General features: G+C 56.3%; 3 protein-coding genes and 1 long non-coding RNA gene across 6 annotated transcripts in view; 1 reads left to right on the top strand and 3 right to left on the bottom strand.

Moving 5' to 3' along the window:
- Window positions 1–333, bottom strand: part of RNH1 (ribonuclease/angiogenin inhibitor 1) — a 140,246-nt gene extending 139,913 nt beyond the window's left edge. The window contains exon 1 of the mRNA XM_069107945.1: window positions 313–333. Coding sequence (XP_068964046.1) covers window positions 313–318 — 6 coding nt within the window. The 5' untranslated portion in view covers window positions 319–333. The remainder of the gene's footprint in view (window positions 1–312) is intronic.
- The window catches only part of LMNTD2 (lamin tail domain containing 2), a 19,289-nt gene extending 4,817 nt beyond the window's left edge, over window positions 1–14,472 (bottom strand). The window contains exons 1-9 of the mRNA XM_069107960.1: window positions 14,324–14,472; window positions 13,727–14,023; window positions 13,301–13,453; window positions 13,131–13,218; window positions 12,749–12,904; window positions 10,708–10,773; window positions 10,525–10,613; window positions 10,038–10,430; window positions 9,757–9,976 (exon numbers count right to left, since the gene is read on the bottom strand). Of these exons, the coding sequence (XP_068964061.1) occupies window positions 9,757–9,976; window positions 10,038–10,430; window positions 10,525–10,613; window positions 10,708–10,773; window positions 12,749–12,904; window positions 13,131–13,218; window positions 13,301–13,453; window positions 13,727–14,023; window positions 14,324–14,379 (1,518 nt within the window). The 5' untranslated portion in view covers window positions 14,380–14,472. The remainder of the gene's footprint in view (window positions 1–9,756; window positions 9,977–10,037; window positions 10,431–10,524; window positions 10,614–10,707; window positions 10,774–12,748; window positions 12,905–13,130; window positions 13,219–13,300; window positions 13,454–13,726; window positions 14,024–14,323) is intronic.
- A 2,793-nt stretch (window positions 14,473–17,265) lies between these two features.
- On the top strand, window positions 17,266–19,120 carry RASSF7 (Ras association domain family member 7). Of its 3 annotated transcripts, XM_069107958.1 has the most exons (5): window positions 17,266–17,405; window positions 17,692–17,831; window positions 17,934–18,595; window positions 18,683–18,802; window positions 18,882–19,120. In XM_069107958.1, the coding sequence occupies exons 2-5, from the start codon at window positions 17,729–17,731 to the stop codon at window positions 18,924–18,926; spliced, it is 930 nt and encodes a 309-aa protein (XP_068964059.1). In that variant the 5' UTR covers window positions 17,266–17,405; window positions 17,692–17,728; the 3' UTR covers window positions 18,927–19,120. The 3 variants fall into 3 exon arrangements, with proteins under 3 accessions (XP_068964059.1, XP_068964058.1, XP_068964060.1); XM_069107957.1 differs by having other exon boundaries at window positions 18,683–19,120; XM_069107959.1 differs by having other exon boundaries at window positions 17,332–17,831; window positions 17,939–18,595; window positions 18,683–19,120.
- A 1,953-nt stretch (window positions 19,121–21,073) lies between these two features.
- Window positions 21,074–22,736, bottom strand: part of LOC138176973 (uncharacterized) — a 3,033-nt gene continuing 1,370 nt past the window's right edge. The window contains exon 2 of the long non-coding RNA XR_011172416.1: window positions 21,074–21,449. This is a non-coding gene — a long non-coding RNA (uncharacterized lncRNA). The remainder of the gene's footprint in view (window positions 21,450–22,736) is intronic.

The raw sequence follows: 22,736 nt of genomic DNA, 5'->3' as shown, positions 1-22,736 counted from the left end.
GAGGTGAAACTGACAAGAGAAGCGGCAGAGGTGAAACTGACAAGAGAAGCTGCAGAGGTGAAACTCACAAGAGAAGCGGCAGAGGTGAAACTCACAAGACAGGCCTTGGCACTCATTGGATATGGGGCAGAGTGCGAAGAGAGAAAGAGGAACCCAGGAAGACTCCTAGGGTGTGAGCCAAGGGGAATGTGAAACAAGTTAGAAAGAGGAGAGAATCTGAGTCATCTGCACTTCATCTACTGTGTGCCAGGCATTGTACTAAACACTTGTTTGGTCCTCACAACAACCCTGAGAGGTAGATGTTATTATTATCCCCATGTACAGTTAGAGAAACTGAGGCAAATAGAGGTTCAATGATTTGTCCGTGAAGTGTCTGAGCCTGGATTTGAACCAAGGTCTTTCTAGATGCAGGCCAAGCACCCTCTCCACTGTGCCACCAGCTGCCTCTGAGATAAAGATGATCATTGAAACCACAGGAGCTAATGAGATCACCCAGAGAAATCGTCTAGAAGGAAAAGAGGGGCCAGGACGGAGCTTTGTGGGACACCCAAAATGCCTATTTTTTTAGTCATTGATATTCAAAAGGTTTTGTCTTTCCTTTGGAACTTTACTTTCTAGATGAGTTGTTTTAACAACAATAATAGTGTATATTTCTACAGCGTCTTAACATTGGCTTCTAAATGTGTCATTTGAACCTCCCAGACACCCCAGGAAGAGGTGCTATTCTATTCTCATTTTATGCAGGAGGAAACTGAGGCACAGAGAGTGATTGCTCAGGGCCACAGAGCTCCTAAATGTTGGAGGCAGAATTTGAACCCAGGACTTGTCTCCATCGTGGGTGGCACCCCCTCCTCACTGCGCCTGCCCATTTCCCTGCTCTGTGTCTCTGCTATGGATCTGGCTGGTAAGAGTCCTAGACAATGGAATTCTGGTCAGGCTTTTGTGGAGGAAGGTGGAGACAACAGAGTTGAAGGAGAGAAATGACCACTACGTGATGTTAATGAGGCCACAACACAACTTAAAGTTCCCAGAGAGATGGCAAAGAACAAGGTTGTCAAGGAGCTATGCTGTCCCATTCCTCTGCTGACTGACCAGGAAAGCCTGAGAGAGACCCCTATGCTGGGGTCAGGGGGTGGGGGACACAGCCCCAGGGAGCACTGGATACAAAAGTCAGTCAGCTAGCCCCTGTCCCATTCAGGAAAGTTGCCTTTCTTCAATGGGCCTTCCCCTTCACCAAAGAAACCCTTGGTGTCCTTGCTAAGACACTCCACTGAGAGAAAAGAGGAGAGGCAGAGAACTGGGGGCCAAGCAAACCTGAAGACACCCTAATGGCAGCATGAAGAGGGCCCCCAGAGTTTCAGCACCCTGGGGGGCAGTGGGGTTCTCTAAAGGGTGATCATCACCAGAATCAAGCTTGGAGCAAATGGACAGAATCCCACAGATCCAGGTGGGGCACACAGAATCTGGCATAGATTGAACAGTTACTCTGAGTTAACACAGATGCCTGGTGCAGACACTGGACAAGGACGGTGGGTGGCCCTGAGGATACCAATAAGCAAACCTGGTCCTGACTGGATCTTCTCCTGTCCCTGAGGGTGACAGCAGCCCAACATGCCCAGCTTCCACAGAAGAGCTGGGCCCAGGCCTCTAGGTGGTGGTCCATGGGTACAGACTGAAGGTGAAGGAAGCCTGATTCTGCAGCAGAATCAGTGAGAGATACAGAGTGGTGCCTCATCTGGCAGACATCAATACTCACCTGTCTGGCACTGGGAAGTGGGGCCAGGGTCAAAGTGTGCCACTCCTGGCCCCAAAGACCTGAGTCCCTTTCCTGGGGCCTCACCCTGGGACCTGATTTCCAAGGTCCACAAAAACAATAGGCTGGTATCCTGCTGGGATGCACAGTCGCAGGGCCCCAGAAGCCATTGTTTTCCAAAGTCTGCAAGGCTCTGCCAACAGGGCCCCCAGACAATGTTAGCAGTACCTGAGGTGATGTGGAAGGCTCCATGAAGGCGAAAAACAGAATCCACGGAAGAGAAGATTTGGAGGAGCTGGGAAAAGGAAAAGAAGCTACCAGGCCAGATTCTTCTGGTTTCAGCAGCTCGAGAGTTTGGGAGGAACAAAAAGGGACAAGTGAGAAGATGAAGGAAGTTATGTTGCCCTGAAGAGGAAGAAAGCTTGGGCCAAAGGTGGGAGGGAACGCAAGCAGGAAATCAGTATGTAGGGAGCAGAACAGGCCAGGAAAAGGGGCCCCTCTGAGAAGATGAGACATAATAGGGGTTAATGCAAAATCCTACAACTAGCGGCCCCAAGTCCCCACCACAAATACAAGAGTGAAAAAGATGAAGGATGACATTCCATGGACCAGAAATTCACCAAGAGTCAACAGCACAGTAGGCCAGCCCCCAAAAGCCCCCGGAATGCAGTCTTGGGCCTAGAATGAGGGAGGTGAGCTTCCCTCCAGCCTGGACCCTGCCCTCCTTCTGCAGCTGTGTGCAATATAATGCCCCATCTAGAGGAGGGTGACCTGAAAGATTCAGAGAGAGAAGACAAAGGGTCAGTAGAAGAAAGCAAGGATGTTCAGCCTTACAGGGAGGGGCTTGCTCGTGGAAGGGCCAATACCCTCGTTTCAGGGGACAGAAGCAGGAGCTGGGAGCGGCTGTGGTAGAGGCTGCCGGGGCTCCTAATCATCATCCCAAAAGGCGAGGTGGTGGGATCCCTCTCACTAGAGCTCCCCAAGCCAAGACTGGACAGCCTTAAGGAAGGCTGTTCCAAAAGATTTTTGCTCAAGTAGGAGGTTGATCTCTGATGCGCCTTCCAATGCCCAGGTTCCAAAATCATTCAGAGATCAGGCATGTGGCAACATTAAGCCAACCCTCAACATTGGCCTGCAAACTATGGGCTGGTGACTTGGACTAATTCCTTCCCAAGTATATGATAAAAGGAATGCCAGTGAATGTTCCAAAAGGGAGGCAGCCATGACAAAGAGCGTACAGCTTCATCAAGGACGGGTCATGCCAGCATGGCTAACCCAGGGTAGTTCTGAAGTCTAACCCTAACCTTCACTGACAAGCAGTTTCCCAGAGTTAGGCTGGCTACATCTCCATGATGCCTGACCCTCTCCAGGGTTCTAGAGGTACCACTGAGTGGTGGTCCAATGCAGTGGCTTTCTCTAATGCCCCTACCTTCAAGAATTCTCAGCTGAGAATTAACTTCATCAGCCAGCTTTAAGTGTCTTTTAGAGATGGGTATTCACTATTATGGGCAACTAGGTGGTGCCACAGTGAATAGAGTGTCAGGCCTGGAGTTGGGAAGAATCATCTTTCTGGGTTCAAATATGGCCTCAGACACTTCCTAGCTGTGTGATCTTGGGCAAGTCATTTAACCTTTTTGCCTCATTTTCCTCACGTGTAAAATGAGCTAGGGAAGGAAATGGCAAACCACTCCAGTATCTTTGCCAACAAAACCCCAAATGGGGTCATGAAGAGTCAGACGCTACTGAAACAACTGAATCATTCCCTATTATTCTGACAGTAAGAATGGTGGCTGCGACCTCCCTGAAGCCCCAAGGATACAACATGCTTCTGCAGAGAGCTCACAGCTCCTGATCACCAGACGGCTGTCTCTCCCCTTTGTGGGCACTGGAGAAGTTACCCTTAGACATGGGTAATACATGAGTCTATGGGGTTATGAGTCTACACAAAGTCTGTGCTGGGCTCCTGTGCAGATGCTGCCATCAGACCCTGCGTCCAGGGCTAGCGAATCCACAGGAAGAGGGGAGGTCCACCATCTTCCAAACCCTTCACCAACTATCTGCTCAGAATTTTCCTCCTGCCAAAAGTGTTGTGGGAGCAGAGGAGGAGACAAAGCCAGAACAAAGGCCTCTCCTTCCCCCTGCTCCTCCCCAGGCAGCTCCTCAGTGGGCTTCATCTGACTTCCAATTAAAGGCTCCTTTGGTGCTTAGCCTATAATGTAGGAGCAAACTGACTGATGAGACCTCTTATCACTTCCTTGAATGGGATGGAGTTGTCAATCAGTGACCGGTGCAGCCCTTCTACAGACTTCACTCCCTTTCGTTGGCTGACAGTTATTAGACCAAGAAGGAGAGCATCGCATACATTCTGAGTATCAGCCAGACATCGGATAGCGTCTCTCATGGTGTCCTTGTGAGCCTGAAAGATGTGAGCTGTGTGCGGTGAATTGAGCTCATTGAATAGCTGCACCCAAAGAGAGCTGTTAAATGGGTCCAGGCAAGTCTCAAGGGAACCTCTAGGGACTTGCCCGGGTTTTCACTGAGATTTGTATCATTAATGCTGAGTGGACATGGTGGGATGACCCAGAACCATCATTGCTACTGGGAGCCTCTTCCTGATCAGCTCGGGAGGACAAAACAGAAGTTTGGGGGGTAGATGGAGGTAGCACCTTGGGGTAAAATATCTGCAGGGAGGCCCAATGGAAAACCATCTGCCTACCAGTCAAACTCTCCACCACTGGTCTCCCAGTCCCTTCACCATCTCAGTGAATATGGCTCCCTTCAGGCACTCAAAGGTCGAGTCACAGACTGCCAGTGGTTCTTGTGAACACAGTCCTGTCTTCCCCCTGACCACCCTTCATGCTGGAAAGGCCTATTTTCCCCTCTCACGACTGCCTCAGAATGCCTCGCTGACCTTCTACCTAAGGGCTGTCATTCTCTCCACCGTCCACTGTCAGCATTCTCTAGTTTTGGAAATCACTTCCATTCCCTTGCATAAAATTTGTATTTACTTGTCTGTGTCCATTTTGTACACACACACACACACACACACACACACACACACACACACCTAGAATGTAAACTTGAGGGACAAGGCTGTTTTCATTTTTGTGTAGTCACCCCATAAAGCCATTCATCCAAATGAGCATTTTTGCCTTGTGGGTTGGAATCCCCAGTGGGTATTGACCACTACTCTCCTCCTGGTTTTAGAGGTATAAACCTAAGGCTGTTGCCCATGAACCCCCCCTGCTGTGTTTCCTGTTCACCATCAGCAAGAGGCTCCTTGAAGCTGAGATATACTTTCCCCCTGTACACACAAGATCCCTGGAGAAAGCAGCTTCAGACTTCCAGGACAAATGTAGTGAAGCACATATGTAAGGGCCAAAGGAGTCCTCAGAAGTCCTGGCCCAGAGGGAGGTGTGGTGTCAGGGATGGACCAGTCCAGTCCCAGGACAGGCTCCTCTTAGGACTTAGGTGACGGGTATCTGCCAGATGGGTCTGTCTGCTGCAGGGTAGGACAAGGCTCGACTGGGCTGAGCTGCTGACACCTTGAGATTTCTCTAAACTTTGTATTGCTCCCAATGTCTGCCCTTTCTAACGCCTGTGGTTACTGCTGCCAGTTCTAGGGGGTTCTACCCCTGACCCAGGTCATTGGGAGCTTAGCACCTCTGGAACTCACAGAGTCACCTGAGAAAATCCCTCCAGGGGCTTAGATAAGGGTCATCCACGACTCTACTGGCCTGCCACTGTACTCCAGGACTCCAAAGTGACCTGCTGTATAGTATGTGGCCCCAGAGGCTGGACTTGACCCACTCAGCCAGTCACAAGCCATCTTCTCTGCAGAGTCCACTGCCTTTCACTCAACAGACAAAAATCCTATGATCTTCTCAAATTAATTGTGATAAGATTATTGGAAAATTCCTTCAATCCCTCATTTACTTCAGTGAATAATTGTGGTGAGGGTAGAATGCCCACCCTTCCTTCTATTTGTCTTTGTAACCTCAGTGTCTAATAGATGCTTAATAAATGTCTGCTGAATAGAGCTGTTTTATAAAATGTTGAAGAATGGGACCTGCTCTGTCCAAAGTTAGCAGCGATCTCTGAATGGCTAAATCCAACGGCCTCTCCTCAGTCCGCATCCTCGTTGGCCTCTCGGACACCACTGAGGACTTCTCCCTAGCTATTTCTCCTCTCTGGTTTTTCACCACATTGTTCTCTGCTCCTTCTCTTCCAACGTGACTGACCACTCCTCATGTGTCTCCTTACCTGCATCACCCATGTCCTATCCCTCAGGCGTGAGGGTATGTCATTAAGGCTGTCTTCTCTCCCTAGTCTCTCAGCAAGCTCATGAGCTCCCAGGGGCTTCCCAGCCCAACTCATAGATTTAGATACCCACTTCCTGTTTAATACTTCCTGTTGGACATTTTGAACTAAAGTCATTTAAAAGTCAACATGCCCCCAAGGCATTCATTATTTTTCCCTCAAAATCACCTTCTTCCAACGGTATTTGTGCCCAGGACACCCCGCCCCCAGTCCAGCCTTCCAGGTTTACACTCTCAGTTACTTCTTAACTCTCACCCCCCCACACACATATTCTGTAAGTTACTAAATCTTCTCCCCCCTCTCAAATCTGTCTCCTCCTCTACTCACAGATCTACACCCTAATTCAGCCCCTTCAATAGTCTCTGAATCGGTCTCTCTGCCTTCAGTCTCTTCCCCTAATCCCCACCTCCAATTCAGTTTATGTCCAGCTGCCCAACTGATTCTCCTAAAGCAAGTCTCCCTTGAGACCCAACAGAAATTCCCGTTTGGCTTTTAAAGCCCTTCACAACCTGCCCCAGCCTGCCTTTCCAGCCTAATTACACCAGTCCCCTTCACACTGGCCTCTCTGACTTTTTTTCATCCATGGCACACAAGCCTGTGCCATGTACAGTCTGTACATACTGTGTCTGAACATGCTTCCTGTGCCCATTAGCGTTTGTCCTTGTATGCCAAGGGTGTGATACAATGCCAAGCACACAGAAGGCATGCAATAAATGCTTCTTGAGTGACTGGAATTGAATTAACCCCACCCCCTTGCCAAAAACAGAACTGAAAACCAGTCTTAATTTCATGCTTTAAAAGGCCAAGGCCCCACCAAGGGGAACTTCTACTGTTCCAGACATGATTGCGACTGATGACGAAGAGCCAGATGCTGGGGTGGGAAGGGAGGAACCCTTGGGCCAAGTGATAGAGGAACCACAGAGCTTATGATAGGAAAATTGTCCAGAAAACCAAGGAGAGATCCGCCCCTCGCCTGAGGAAGAGCTCCACAAATGGGTGTCCAGACATCAGAGAACATGGACAAAGGAAGATGTCCATGAACTGCTCCAGAGGGAAGGCAGCAGAGTCGAGACTCCAGCGTCCATGGGAAGAACCGTCATTGCCAAACAATGGAAAGCCAGTTCCAGGAGACTCTGAAGGAGCTTTGGCCCCAAGAGGACACACGAGAAGATACTTCACCCCACTCCTTGCATAGGGATCCGTGGATGGGCAACATTGGGGAATCAGTCAGATTTTTCAATGTATTCATCAGGCATGTGGAGCTTTTCTTCATCTTCTCCCTGTGTATTTTTTTTCTCTTTTTAAAAGACAGCCCTTTAGTATAAGAAATGATTCTCTAGAGCAGGGAACAGGATGAATAATGGAGGGAAATTAGGTGACGCAAAATCAGCAGATATCAACAAAACCCATTGCTTGTTTAAGCATTGAGTGCCGAGCACTGAGTCGTCCCTTAGTTGGCCCATGTTTACTGAGTTTGGAAAGACAGAGGGAAAATCTGGGTGCCTCCCCAGATCTGGGGAGAATCCACTTCAGAAGATGCAGATAAAGGACAGGTATGATCAAATGGTCCCAAATACTGCAAGCGAAACAGGCCCTCACAAGGGACTAGATGCTCCTGGGAATCCAATTCAGGAAACACAGGCAGAAATCGCTCAGATCAGGGCAAAATCCCCTCTTTTCTTCTGCCAGAGATCCTGGTAGCTGAACCAGGGGGATCTGAACTCCAATTTTAAAATGGATTCCAGGGGGCGGCCAGGTAGCAAGTAAGAGCACCGGCCCCAGAGTCGGGATGACCTGGAGATCGAATCCCGGGCTCAGACACTCAGCACCACACCCAGGAATAACTGGCCGTGTAACCTGAGCAAGTTACTTAACCCCAATTGCTTTAAAAAAATGGATTCCATAGAAAGGACTGCAAGAGAGCCTGGGGGCAGAAGGCTGGCACACTTCGAAAGCAGCTCTAACTTGCAGGGAGTGAGCACAGAGGAGAAGCCCAACTCAGGGTGGGGGGTGGGCAGGGGCAGGAAAATGAACTGGAGGGGGACAAGGAGAAGCAGGGGCACTCAGCTCTCTGCCAAGGCAGAGGAGGCTGAGGAGAGAAAGCAACCATTCCCCAAAGCAATGTCTTTGGATATTCTGGAATATTATTGCTCCAAGACAGATGATGAATGGGGAGGATTCAAGGGCCTCATGGAAAGGCTGGCAGAACCCACAGAGGACCAGTGGGAAAGCCAACCTTTGGTAAACTAGAAGGGCTCAATGCAATGGCTGGCTTGGCTTGGCTTTACCAGGCAGAGCTGGGGCAAAGGGGAGGGGTCACACTGCTAAAATATTTTAAAAGTAGAAGAAGAAAAATAAGTAACTGATTCAAGTCTCCTGAGAAAGGCTGTGGAGAAGGGATGGCGAGGTTCTAACAGAAACAGAGGACCAAGTGAAGAGAAGAGAATCTGCCCACTGTAATGTGAGTAGCTGGCTTTGGGCTCCGAGCACAGTCCTGTAGAAAAGAGGGCCGCCAGATTCACCCAGTTTTCTCACGCTCTGGGACAGCCAAGGGCAGCCAGAGGGCTCATCAACACTGCCATCAGGGTTCTGTGTCTGAACGGAGAGGTGACAGGCACCTGCCCAGGTCAGAGGAGGGGTGACGTGGAAAGTCCAGTTCTACTCTACAGTTAGTGTTTAGAGGAGGTGGACCTCCAGCAGATGCCGAGGCATCATCCATGGCCTCCTCCTGGGAAGGCGCGGCCTACATTTATCCTGCTCTCCACCAGCCGGCAAAGTTAATTGGGCCTTCAATACCTCTCCCTGTCTCCTTCTATCTGACAAGGTTGCATTTGCTTCACACACAAAGATCCATTGTCATGGATGAGTTCCTAGAATGAACCCTTTCCCACTAAGTCTCAGTGACACTCCAGCCATTTCATTTACCCACCACCCTCTGAGCCTTGACCAATAGATAGACCCATTCAGTCCCCTCGACCACCATTAAACACCTGGTATGTGCAACAACCTGCACTCATACTGGTCAAATATATGCCAGGAAAGGTATAGTCCTGTAACGGGGTCCTGCCTGCTGCCCACGCCTATCCCGTTGCCGACATCTGCCTCCCTCCTACACTGGGAGCATAAAGATAGCTGGTCAGCTTTGTCAAATGAGTCAGACACATTCTTCCCAGGCCAGGGGCTCGAGAGGAGACACAAGTAGGAATGATTCCCATGCTCCCCTGTCCTTCTGGGCCCTTCCCAAGTACTCACCGGATGCCCAGCCTTCCTCAGCAGTGACAAGGATCCCTGCCAGAACCAGCAGGCTCAGCAGTCACCAGCCTCTGCTCGCTCTCTTTCCATCCACCATCCCTTTGGGGAAAGGGTGGGCAGATGTCCCAGGGGCCCAAAGGTGCCTCCATCACAAAGTCACAAAGACTTACCCACTAGGAAATGCACATTGGGTACTCCAGGGAATGGCTGAGCTTTAGTCTGGTGTCCCCAAGTCGAGGCAGGGGATTCAATGCCAAGGGCCCCCCTGACTGGGCTCTTGGGGGCAGAGGGAAGGGCCAGAACAGGCTTTGCCTCTGAACCTTCTTGGTAGCCACAGGAGGGAAAGCTCCTGGATTTAAGGACCCTAGATGGCCCTCTCAGAGAATGCCTGGGCCTTCCCACGCATGGCACTGGGGAGCAGGGGCACAGACCGTGACGTGATGCTGTGGGGCCAGCACTGTGTCCTTGGGAAAGCGGTAGACACACACAGGAAAGTGGTGAATGAGCTGCTTGAGGACGTAGCCGCTGATGTCCACGCTCTCCTCCAGGGACTCATTGAGAACCCGGATAAATTTGCCGTGTTTGTCGATCTTCACAATCTTCAGGGAAGAGTCCAGGACCTTCCTCCTGTGAACACCAGGGCCAGGCGGCCTGCGATGAGCGAGGGCTGTGAGCAGCCCCAGCCCAGCCCTGGCCCTCGCAGGACACTCACCCACTCTCCTGGAGCGAGCTAGAGAGCGAGCCCTGCCTCGCCAGGCCGATGCCAACCACAGCTGCGCAGAGGCTGCTGCTGCTGCTGCTGTCCACAGGCGCCTTGGCTTTCCTGAGCTCCAGGGTGGGGAGGGCCCCCGTCCAGGGAGCGTGAATCCCTCCTGGCGGGGGGCCAAGGCGCTCACCATAGGCGCCCCCCTCCTGCTCCTGGGTCAGCGATTGGAGGGAGGGGCTGTAGACACTGCTGTAGCCAGTGGAGACCCTGTCGGTGTCTGTGGAGCTGTGGGAGCTGCATGGCAGCAGACTCCAGTCTACACTCTTCTTTCGGCGTTGAGACTTCTCTGGGTGGGAGTCGGGGTAGTCTGGGGAGTCTATGACATGGGCAGAGGCAGCTCTGAGGGAGAGGTGAGAGAAACCCAGGGGTCTCAGTCACCCTTAATGGGACACACAGCGGTGTGGCCCAGCCCAACGAGACCAGGGGCCCGTACCTCTTCTTGCTGTAAATGTCCTCAAACAGGCTGGGATAGCGCTGGGCTATGCTGTTCCAATCCACGTCCTCCAGGCGGAAGTGATGTTCCTGACAGACCCAGAGGTGGGGCCAGGGCCTGACATGTGCCCCCCCCGCCATCAGAGCCCTGACAGCAAGCCTCCCCTCCCCCTCCCAGCTTTACCTCGGGAGAGCTCTGCTCCAGGGACTGGTCACTCAAATCCATCATCAGGGTCTCGGCTGTCACCACCTGGGCAGAATTGGGTTGGTGGGCACAGCTGGGCCCCCCACCTGTATGCTGGCTGCTGTGAGCTAAGCTGGGCCTGGGGCTAGGGGAGATGAGAAGATTGGCTTGAGCCATGCAGAGGCTAGGGGCCTCTGCCTGTGTGCCTGGCAGGTTGGGAGAAAGGAAGGAAATCAGCTTTGTCAGGGTACCTGGTACATGCCGAGAGCTGGGCTCAAAGCTAAGCGTTCGGGGAAGGGCTCCTATTGCCTCAGTTTTACAACTGAGGGGCTGGGGCAGAAGCGAAGGGCCTTGCCAGGGTCACATAGCTAGTAAGTGCCGGAGGCTGGGTCTGAACTTGGGTCTTGCTCTATTTCACTGTGCCACCAGCTTGCCTCAGTTCCAAGGTTGGAACCAGATAAGAGGACCCTATGCCCCAGGCAAGCTTTACATTTTGTTCTTGAATGTCTTTGAGTCTGGTCACTGCCCTGAGTTGTGGGCTTGGAGTCAGGGAGCCCTGACTGCAAGGCCAACACTTAGCAGCCATGGAGCTCTGGGCAAGTCACGGAGCCTGGAATGCCTCCCCTGCCAGACATATGGCCTGGAAAGGGGAATGGTCAATGCAAGGCAATGGGGCCAAAGCCAAGGCGAAAAATGTGGGGGACGTGGAGGTGGTGATTCCCTCATCAGAGGAAGAAACGCTGGGAGGCACGAGGAGTCTGAGGGGAAAACAATTAGTCAGTTGGTCAGTAAGCAACGAGTAAGTCCCTCCTGTGTGCCCGCCCACGGGGAGCTGTGGAAGATAGCTGGAAGGTTGCACCAGCTGCTCTGAGTGGAGGAGGGTTTGGGGGAAAGAGCACCAGGTTTGTTTTGGGTATGTTTGGTGGCATATTTCCAGAGGTGTTCCTGTTTGAACAGTCTACCAAGCAGGGGGGATGAGGCTGGAGCTCAGGTCTGAGAGCTGCCCCCCTAGAGGACAGTGGAGCGAGCCCAAGATCGTCATGTGGGCTGTGACCTGGAGGCGCACTGAGAAGGGGAACCAGGACGAGGCCAGCACGGAAAGCCTCACCAGGAGAAGAGCATGATGGCCAACATCCATGGCTTCAGAGAGGCTGAGAGGAAGCTGCTGGACGGGTACCTTTGGGAGGGACGATGAGGCTGGAGGCCGGATGAGAGGGAAGAAAGGGGAACAGGAGCGGAGGGCCAGAGGGGACGGGCATGAGGACTGTAAAAGATGGTGGAGACATGGGCGTGGACATGACTGGTGACAGAGCGGGGAGGACAGTCAGAAAGCACCTACTGTCTACCAAGCCCTGGTCTCAAGGCACTCCCACTCAAAAGGCAGAAATGCAGGAAAACAGCTAAGTAGAAACAAGAAGAGACGCTGCATCGTGGGAATGCCACACACAAAGATGACAGGAAGGAAACGAGATGAGGGGGAGTCTGAGGAGGGCAAGGAGAGCCCTACAGACAGCCAGGGCACAAAGCTGTGTGGAGCACGTGGTCAGTGAGCAGCTCATGGCAGGGATGGCCACCAACTCCACAGAAGCTGGTGAGAAGCTGGCCCAGGACAGGGCCTTGGGGGAGGGGGGATGCCCACAATGACAGGTGGAAGAGATAAAGGCCAGACAGGAAGGAGAGAGAATCCTGAAAGGGGCAGGGGCGAGAATACCCCGGTGTCTCTAGGAGGCGAGCCTGAGCACCCACGGAGGGACTGCTAGAGTCTACAGAGAGAAGCTTCAGCCAAGGGAACAATCCAGGAGGCTGAGGAGGAAGGAAGGAAGGGCAAGGGGAAGGGGGCAGCAGCGCTGGCAGGCCAGCCCACGGGGCCACAGGAAGGGCCATCCAAGGCCTGGCCTGCTTGTGGGCTACAGGGAAGGAGTCTGGGAGACAGGGAGGACCCATTAGAAAGAGAAGGGGGTGGGGGGGGATGGATGAGACAGCTTCCCGAGTAGGCACATGCACGTGTGGGCAGGGCAGTCAGTCAGCCAAGCTCACTCACCTCTACACTGCCTGTCTGGGAGCGAAGCACGCGGCCAGCCCATGAGGACCGGGCCAGGTGCAGGAGGCAGGAGCGCTGGAAGGTCTGCACCTCATCCTCCAGGTGCCGAAGGCTCTCGTTGGCCTTCTGGAGTTGATTCTCCAGTTCTGTCTTCTCCTGAAGGTAGAGATAGAGAGGGGGCTGCAGAGCCCCAGGCCCAGAGGCCCCAGGTGGGGAGCAACCTCTGGAGCCTGGAGAGAGTAACCAGTCCCAGGGGAGCCCCCCCCAGGCCCAGCCCCCTCAGCCCCAGGGGAGCCCCCAGGACAAGCGCCCTCAGCCCCGGGGGCCCTGGGCCTAGCCCCCTCAGCCCCAGGGGAGCCCCAGGCCCACAGAAGACACTCACCTGGCAGGCTTGCTCCTTCTGGTCACTCAGCTGCTGGGTCATCTCCTCAATCTGCTGCTGCAGGGCTGTGATCTGCTCCTGGGAGGTCCTGCAGGAAGGTCCAAGCAGAGATGTGGGGGGAGGGGCAGCAAGGGGAAGAAGCTCGGAGTGGGGGCCTGCAGGTTCCTCACCTTTCTGGCTTGGAGTCTGTCAGCTCATGGAGGATGTAAGCCATGCGCTTCCCAGGCTGACACTGCGCAGCCTTCCGCAGGCTTTGGATCTCCAGTTCCTTTTGGGCCAGCAGCAGCCTCAGAATCTTTGGGTCCAGGTGCCTGGAAGGGCCACTGCAATTGCCACATCACAGCCCTTGAATCCTGGCCCTGGTCCCAGGTCCGAGAGCCAGAGACTGGCCTGACCTTGAATGCTCAGCAGGGGCCTCAGACACCAGACAGAGCTGGGCCAGCCCTTGGACTGAAGCCTCAGACCCCAGAGTCTGTAAGGCCTCGGACCCCCAGCCTCAGCAGCAGAGCCATAGGGCCCGGGTCTTACATTCCAGTCCTGGTGTTCTCCCCTCACTCCCTGTCCCAGACCCTGTACCCTCCCACTGGGGCTCTTACTGCAGGCTGTTGGGAGACATCAAGAAGGAGACAGAGGACAGCTTGCCATTAGCACCTTCGGGGGTTATCCCAGAATCCGTGGCCTCCAGGAAGTCACTGCTCCACATGAAGGAGGGCCAGGAGATGTTCCAGGAGGGGTTGTGGACCTTGAGCCCCTGCCCCAAATCGCTGCCCAGCTGCTCCGCACTGAAGGCTTCTTCCCTCTGCTCAGCAGGCTGCCCGGCCATCCTCGGTGTTCCTGGAGGAAGCCTGCCTGGGAGAGACGCTGGGCTGCTGCAGCCCCCAGGAGGTGCCCACCTGCGGAGCAGAAGTAGGGACCGACCGCTCTCCAGCTGCCCCTCCAGAGCCTCAGCCCCTGTGCATCCTCACACATGAAGCTGGGAGGGCTTTAGCTGGGCTTGAAAGTTCTCATCGCCACCGGCCGTAGTGGAGGGACGAATCACAGGACTCCTTAGCCCCATTTTACAGAAGAGGAAACTGCCTTACAAAGTTACAGGTTTCTGCCCCCCCCACCCACTGCGGCCTGAACCAGAGGCTGCTGGTGGCCAACTTCCCCTCCCAATGACTCAGCTCTAGCAACACCCCCTCCCCCCTCACCTGAGGCAGACTGGGAGCTCAGGGTTCTGGAGCCCAGGCTTTGTTGCCGTTTCCATGGTTATGAGCACCCTCCCAAAGGCCCCAGAAGCAAGGAGGGGCTGTTTGTGCTCCAGCAGAGATGGAACTGGGAAGAAGGAGGCTGCCCTGGACCTTTCTCCCAAGAAGGGCTAGCCCTATTGGTTCAGATGACTCCCCAGAATTGTAGACCATGACCTTAAGCCTTGCTCCTGGCACTAAACAAGGGATGCTGCCTCCCCTAGGAGAGCTCCAAGAGGCTGGAAAGGGAAGGAGCCAGGGGCCTACGGGGGAAGGGGGGAGGGGGAGGGAGAGCCCTTGAAGGCAAAGGACCAGGGAGCCCAGCTACCATCTCTGCTGTCTGCCCAAGAGTCCCTCCTCCTCCCCAGCTGGGGCCACTCAGCCCTGGGTCTCTTCCTAGGCCAGGGGGTTGGCCAGGGGGTCAGGAGAAGGCTCCAGGCACCGGGAGCAGCCACTTCAAGGAGATGAAGAGGGGAGAGCCAAATGTCAGTCAGCCAGCAAGAACGTGAGGGTGGTGCAGCTGAACCAGCTTTAATTAGTGAAATAATGGTTGATTTGAGGAAGTGTCTCCAATGTGCCAGGCCCTGTGCCAAGTGCAGGGGACACAAAAGAAAGGAAATGACATCCCCTGCCCTCAAGGAGCTCCGGATCCAGAGACAGAGACAACACATAAAGAACGTTGTACAAATAAGATGGCTGCTGAAGCAGCCCTAAGTTCGAAGCACCTGGGGCCGCGCAGAAAGGGGCATTTCAGCAGAGACCTGAAGGGGCTAGCAGGGAAGCCACCGATGCAAAGGCCCAGAGCCCAGAAACAGAGTATTCCATGGGAGTGAGCACCAGCTGCCCGGTGTGCCCTCCACCCCTACCCCAGAGAGTAAGGAAGGGAGGGGAAGTGCTGTCGAGGCCAAAAAGGTAGCCAGGAGGTCTGAGGGACAAGGGTTGGGAAAAGTTGTTAGATCTGGTCATTACAAGATCATCAGCGACTTTGGAGAGGGTAGATTTAATTAAACGATGTGAGCAGAAGAGGGAGTTAGAAGAAGCGACGCTGGTTGTAGACGGCCTTCTCCAGGAGTTAAGCCACAAAAAGGAAGAGAGAGGAGCCGGGCGGCTGGAGAAGCTCAGGATCAGGGGAGAGATTCTTTTCACCGGGATGTGTTTGTAGGCCATGCACAGAAGGAGCCAATAGCTTCAGAAGGACTAGGCACAATCTGGAAAAGTCTTGGTGGCCCCGTGGAGCGGTGCCTTGATCAGGGAGGTACCGTGCAGCAGGGCTGCCTTGGCCCAGTCAGGCTCTCCACTCCCAGCCCAAAAGCTGGAGGTCTTTGGTCAAAAAAACAGAGGGGGCCTGCTTCTTCTCTGCGATGCTCTCCCAGGAGAGCCCCACTTCTGGGGCACAGTGCTCAGCAATCCGCAAATGAATTCAGCACACACTATGGGCCACACCGTTTGGCAGGAGGGGACAAAGACAAATAAGGTTAAGGTCTGTCGGGGGAACCAATCTGAAGCGAAGAATAGTATATCCAGGACACGCCTGGCGTCTCCTCTGGTGCCTCCAGCAGAGCGTCCGGAGCCTAGCTAGGCCCAGGCGTTTGCAGGTTGCTGTCTCCATTGGACTGGAGGGCGGCGGCTTAACAAAGGCTTGTTTCCTCCCTCCCCTAACTCTTGCAGGAGGTAACACCTGGTCTGGGCTAGGTGGGCAGCTGGCCGGTGCGTCCCTAGCATGGGAGGCAGCCTGCACGGAGGCAGGGAGATGGGAGACGGCAGGTGGGGGCGCGGACGCTGCTCCCTCGTCCCCCCTTTTTGATGTCTTGACTTGGCCTGGAGGGGATTTCTGGGAGGGAGCGCTGCGCAGTCCCGGGCCTCACCTCCGGAGCCCGCGGCCGGGGAGAGCTGGGACACGGGCGGACACTGAAAGGGCTGGTCCTCGCGGGGGGCCCCACAAGCAGCCCAGCCCCCCCTGCTGGCCCCCTCCTTCCTTTCCCAGGCTCCCCTCATTCGCCAACCAAAGCTGCGTCTGAGGAGCGCCCCCTGCCGCTCCCGCAGGCCCCTGCACTCCACCGGGAGCCCCGGGCGGGGCCGCAGGCTCCTGCGCAGGAAGAAGACACCACGTGGGCGTCAATGGCTGCGGAGACACCAACGGCTACAGAAGAGCCTGAGGGCGCGTGCGCAGGCCGAGGACGGCGGCCCTGCCTTAGGCTCCGCCTCCCGCTGCTGCCTGAACTCGCCCACCTCGTAGCCCACTCAGCTGCGAGGCAAAAGCCAGTAACGCCCGGTGGGGAGCGGGACCTGAGGAGAGGGTAGGACAAGAGACAAAAGCCAATGGGAGCCGCGGCCAAGAGGGGCGGGGCGGGTGTTGAAGGACCAATGGACCGAGGTGAGGCCCACAGCTCCGAGCCGGTACCCGGAAATCGGGTTCCTCTGGACAAACAGTGGGGTCAGAGGTCACTGAGAGAGCAAAGGTCAGGAGCGACAAACAGAGCAACACGAAAATCATTCCCCATCCCACGGGCAAGGTGATCCAGGCGGTCGGGACTGGAAGATGACTTTGCCCGCTGACCCTGAGGCGGAACGAGCCACAGCCCTTTGGCGGGGGGGGGGGGGGGGGTCCACGTGACTACGCCAAGCCCCTCCCATACCTGAAGGCTCGAAACAGGTAAACCAGACGCGGTTGGAGGCGTGGGAGCCGGTCCGGACTCGGCAGCCAATGGATGCCTGGCGTAAGACTGTGAGGCGGGGCCCGGGTCGGAGAGTGGCCAATGAGAGCTCTAGGTGGGGCGGGGTGGGGCGACAGGCATCGGGCCAATGAGGGTGAGGCGTGGGGCCGCGGGGCGAACTCGCCACTGTGACCAATGGGCGCCCGGGGTGTGGCGGGGGCGGGGCAACAGGCATCGAACCAATAGGGGTGCAGGGTGGGGCGTGGCTCGCGGAGTCAACCAATCAGGCGGCGACGTGGGGCCGCGGGGCGGGGTTGCCGGACCCGAACTGGAAGCGGAGCAGAGCCGGAACGAGATTGGTCGGTTTGGAGCTGCGGGGAGAGGCCCCCACGGTAGGCTCTGGACTATTGGGTTTGCCTTCCAGGGTGACCTTTGCTAGGGTCAGCCGCTGCTATCCTGGACTGGGCGGGGGGCGAGGGTCAGAGCCTCCTGACCTCTGACCCCGCCCCCCCCCCAACTGGAGCGACGCTGGGGAGGAGGCTCCGGTTAATGCCCTGAGTTCCCCATGGGCTGGAGAGCAGAGCCTGGCCCTGTAAGGGGCCATACTGGGGAGGGGGGAAGAGCCCGGAGCGCCCCCCGCCCCCTCTGAACCGGGGGTGCCCCTCCCACCTTCCCTAGGTCCGGCCGGGGATGCCCCGACCCTGCCCCCGCCCCCATGGAGCTGAAGGTGTGGGTGGACGGTGTCCAGCGGGTGGTGTGCGGCGTCTCGGAACGGACCACCTGCCAGGAAGTGGTCATCGCCCTGGCCCAAGCCCTAGGTGAGCGGGCAGCCCCTGGGCCGGCAGGGGCGGGGGCGGGGGTGGGCCATAGCTGGGGTGGCCCCCGCCGCCCCCCAAAGACCACTTCCGTCTCTTTCCCAGGGCAGACCGGCCGCTATGTGCTCATCCAGCGGCTTCGGGACAAGGAGCGACAGATGCTGCCCCAGGAGTGCCCGGTGGGGGCCCAGGCCACATGTGGACAGTTTGCCAGCGATGTGCAGTTCGTCCTGCGGCGGACTGGGCCCAGCCTCGCCGAGCGACCTGCCTCGGACCCCTGCCTGCCCCCAGAGCGCTCCGCTGTACGGGCCAGCCTTCCCCAAAGGTCCCGGCCCCCTGCCCCCCGTGACTCCCCCAGCCCAGCCAAGGAGGTTGGAGGAAGGGAGCTGTGGGGCCTGGAGCATCTGGTCCAGAGCAATGAGGCCGAGCTGGATGAGGAGGGCTTCTGGGCAGAGGAGCTGCGGCGGGAGGTGCAGCAGGAGCTGGAGCGCCAAGGCCGCATGCGGGAATTGCAGGTGGCCACGGAAGAATGCGCCCGGCGCCTTCGAGAGCTGGACGCTCAGGCCCGAGCCCTGGAGGAGGAGATCTGCTGGCGGAGGAGGCAGAGGCAGGAGCGGGAGGTGCCTGGCCCTCCTACATCCCAAGACGAAGCTGCAGCAGCCCGGCTCCAGAGGGACCTGCAGAACCAGGCCCTGCAGAGCGAGCGGCTAGAGAGCAGCCTGGCCAGCGTGGGCAGGGCCCTTGCCGAGGCCGAACAGAACCTGCAGGTGAGGCCGGCCTGATCTGCCACCTGCCAGCCCTGCCTGAAAGAAGGGAGCAGGCACCTTCATGGCTCCCCTCTCCCACCCATCCAGGCCCAGGCCCAGGAGGTGGAGGAACTGAACCGGGAGCTCCGCCAGTGTAATTTGCAGCAGTTCATCCAGCAGGCTGGGCCGGCACTGCCCCCACGATCCCAGGGCTCTGACCCTAGCCAGGTGAGAGCCTTGGGAGAGGGCCCCAGGGGGGGACACATCCCTTATGGGGCTCCCTAGGCTCACTTCCTGTTTGCTGCAGGAACCAGCAAAGCCATCCCACATCTTCCCGAGATGTCCAGCATGAGCCCCAAAGCCCATGGAAGTCTGCTGTCCCCCAGCCATCCAGGAAGAGGACTCGGAGAAGCCATGTGCCCGCCTGTCTGGCGCCTTCCTCTCACTCAGCCTCATTGGCTCTTACAGTCATCTCTCTCTGAGGCAGCTCACCTGGACACTGAAGCCATGCTGAAGATGGTCACTGCTAGGGCGGGGGACTCACATCCCAACCGTCCAGCTGGTCCCCTTCTCCAGCCACGCTGCACTGGTTAGAGATGAGTGAAGGGTTGCTAAGAAAAATGGACTTGGGCCGGGAGGAGAGTTTTGATGTCACTCTGCCAGAGACCCACAGACAGAAGGACAGTGGTCCCACAGTTTGGCTCAGGCTCCTCTGGCTGGAGCTCACTTCCCTGGACCTCTGCTATGTGTCCAGTAAACTCCTAGCAGGGGAGGGGGGGCATTATCTCCTGGGGAGCATCCTTCTGTCCTTTGCTATGTGGATCCCCCTGGAATAAAGGTACCCGAAGTATGTTATGTCTCTGTATCCTGGAGGGCGGGGTGGGCCTGAGTTTCCCTGAGGCCAGGGCCAGTTTTGGGGTCCCTGCTTCCCTCTTTCCCCGCCCTGGAAATCTGCAATCCGCAGCTCAGCTCATTGTCATCACAACCTTCTGACCAGTTCCCACTCATTGCTGAGGCCACAGGTCTCCACCCCATTAATAGTCTGTGACCAACTGTCTTTACACCCAGGGGTCCATCTTTTTTTGCCCCCAGAACAGCAGACCCCTAGGGCCCAAAAATCCCCTCCTGGATCTCTTCTCTGAAGCTCCAAAGGGAAGGCATGGCATTTATCAGACCCAAGGGCCAGGGGCTTTCTCAGAGCAGAGGGATTGGTGGGCTTTGGACTCCTTTCTGACTCACTGTGGGGTAAGGACAAAGGTCTTGCAAAAGGCAGCAGCTGGGCACTTGCCTTCCACCAAGTCTTGTCAGTACCATGCTTCCCTCCCCACTCTTGCCAGCCTCAGCTCCTGGACACTCCCACCCAGACTGGGGCTGGGGGAGGGAGGGAAGGAGAGAGGGACAGGGATGGGACAGGCATAGAAAGAAATGGGGCTGCTAGTAGTGCCTCAGAAAGACCAAGAAGCCCACAGTGGGGGGGCCTGCTTCCTGAGAGCTGGGCTCCCTGGGAGGCAGGCTGCCAGAGCCACACCCCTTAGCCAGGTAGGAAAGTGCCAGGGGAGGACCTGGTTCCTCAGCTCCTTCCTGGAGTCTTGCTGGGTGACTCATGGGCCAACTTTAGCCAAAGAGCCCTGGAAGCGGGCAGACCAGCCAGGCCAGGCCACTTTGGACCTGGAGCCCAACCCTGAGAGTTGAGAACTCATTCAGGGAGGCCCTCTCTGGACCCCAGAGAGAATCCTGCCTTTCTCTGCCCAGCTTCTTGGACTGGTTTGGTTGGTGGTGCCACATTCCTGAGGCCCTGGGCACACAGGAGAACTTAGCTTGGCACCCTGAGGCCAACAGTTGGCCAAGGAAGTCCTCCTCCTTCCTCTGGATTGTTTCCCCCTGAAACCAAATGAACAGCAGGCTGCCCTGAGGAAGTCTGTCCTCCTAGGAAAGAAAAAGGTTTGGGGGCAGCACTTCTCCAGTGATAGAAGCTAAACCTTCACTGACTGCTGGAAGGAGGCCTAATGAGACCTCTAAGATAAAGATGGATGCCTGGAAGCCCCCTCAGCACTTTGGGGGCCAGGCCCCTCTCTGTTCTCCCCCATGGGCACCATGAGGATCTAGCCCTTTCATTGGGATAAAGCTAGTTCCCAGGCCATTATCCCATAGCCTAACTCCTTAAAGATCTGCCCCATTCTTGAGTGCCAGGGAGCTGGGGACAGAGGGCTTTCTTCTTGGTTCCTTCACATTCCTACAACCCTCTACCCCCTGTGGGCAACTGAGGAGCAAGCCAGTCACCCCCACCCCAGATTCCTAAAAGACAAGGGCACTAAGGAGCTCGAAGTAGACACCCTAGAACTGTGTCCCCCAAGCTCTGGACTTTGCCAGCTTCTTGCCCAGTCAGGTCAAGAGGCCTCAGAAGCCAAGGAGGCAGAGTAGCGCTCCCGCCCCTGCCCCATGCTCTGTGCCAGCCTTGTTCAAATGGGCTGTCAAGGACACGACTGTCCAGGGCCATAGTATGTTCTCACGTTTCTTTATTGGCAGTGGGAGAAGCCAGTCAGTCTCCGAAAGCAAGGTGACAGACATTCAGAATGCAGAGCCCTGACCTCAGCCTTCCAGAGGGCGCTCTACTCCACTTCGCCGGAGACGCTGAAGGGACGCTTTCCTGAGGAAGAACCTTCTGGGCACCATCTCCAGCTCATGGTCACCTGGGGCAGACCACTGAGAAGCAGCCTCTTCCACTCTGGACCCCAGGAGCCTCAAGCTGACACTGGACGCTGTCCTCAGCTAGAGGAAGGAACCTGGACCTGGGACTTTGGGCCATGTGTGCAGGGGAGTGTCCAGGCACATTCCATCTTTGCTCAGATGTTTCTGGTCTCCGCCACCGGTCATCCTGCAAGAAGACAAGGATTAAGAGAAAAAACCCGGACCTGGGACTGCCCTGCAACTAAGGATGGGCACTAGGGAAAGCTTCCAGGGCCTCACAGCAGCCTTGAAGCTGGTCACACCCCAAGGAGGTCGGTTATAGCCAGCAGGGACCCTCAACATCAGCAGAAAGTAACCAGTGGCCAAACCCAAGGGGAACCGCGACTGGACAAGGCAAAGTCAGAAGCCGCTTCAGGGAGCTTCTCTGCTGCTGACCGAACAGGGAACTGAGGGCCAAGCAGCCTGGCATGGGGCTAGAATGCAGAGCTGGGAGTCAGGAAGAACTCCCACAAGATCCTGTCTGCAAACCTTTAGACAGGCTGTGGGAGCTCAGGTCAGTGGCTTCATCTCTCTGGGCTACAGGAAGGCACCTTTACCTGGAGGTGGGAGACTCTCCTATCCCAAGCAAAGCCTTCACAGCGCCAGAGTCCCAAACCACAAGCCCCAGCAGCTCAGGGAAACCAGGGTTGCTAGCAGGGCTTGGCAAAAAGGACAGGAGCATGAAGAAGGTAAATGGATGGCTGGTGTGATAGCCTCCCTCTAGCCCCAGCTGGAGAGCCCAGCTGAGACACATAGTATCTGCCAGGCTGGTAAGTTTCACGTCATGGTGGCCTCCTGAGCTGCCGCCATGAGAGCTGAGAGATGTTCCACTGGGCTCTGGGAGAACTGAGGACAGCTTTGGTGGGAGGCTGGCTGCCTCCTTAGTCCTGTGGTGGGCCGGCTGCACGGTAGCCGCTGTCACACGCACAGTGGGTCCTCAGCGCAATGTGCGTTAGTCAGTGGCTCCCCTGCGGCCGGAGGGGGGGGGGGGGGCCGCTGGAGCCTGGAGCCTGAAGCCTGATGACCAAGGCCAGGACCCTGGAGCCCAGACCTGGACACCAGAGATAACTGCACAGCAAAGCCCTTGAAGCTGAAGCCTGGAGTCCCTGAACTCAAAGCCAGAGCCCAAGCACTGAAGCCCAAGAGACAGCCCCAAGCCCCAAGCCCAAGCCTGGCACCATGGAGCACAGGAGCCTGAAGCCCTGAGCCCCAGCGCTGGCACGGAGGAGCGCAGGAGCCTGGAGTCCCAGCATTGGCATGGAGGGGTGCAGGAGCCTGAAGCCCCGAGCCCCAGCGCTAGCATGGAGGGACGCAGGAGCCTGGAGCTCCGGAGTTGGAGCCCTGAGCCCCAGCGTTGGCATGGAGGGGCGCAGGAGCCTGGGGCCCCGAAACCCAGTGCTGGCACAGAAGAACGCAGGAACCCAGAGCCCCGGAG

The sequence above is a fragment of the Petaurus breviceps genome, unplaced genomic scaffold (assembly GCF_028583685.1).
Source record: "Petaurus breviceps papuanus isolate PSGF00001 unplaced genomic scaffold, PetGlider_PUasm1.0 90317, whole genome shotgun sequence".
NCBI classification, from domain to species: domain Eukaryota; kingdom Metazoa; phylum Chordata; class Mammalia; order Diprotodontia; family Petauridae; genus Petaurus; species Petaurus breviceps.
Note: the sequence above shows the minus strand (reverse complement) of the source record. Positions and strands in the feature narration are given on the sequence as shown.

Bases quoted from the DNA above. Each gene is read 5' to 3' on its own strand.
- RASSF7 (XM_069107957.1), top strand. From the start codon at position 17,729: ATGGAGCTGAAGGTGTGGGTGGACGGTGTCCAGCGGGTGGTGTGCGGC. The intron at 17,832-17,933 runs GTGAGCGGGCAG...TCTCTTTCCCAG, and splicing joins CGCCCTGGCCCAAGCCCTAG to GGCAGACCGGCCGCTATGTG. The intron at 18,596-18,682 runs GTGAGGCCGGCC...CCACCCATCCAG, and splicing joins AGGCCGAACAGAACCTGCAG to GCCCAGGCCCAGGAGGTGGA.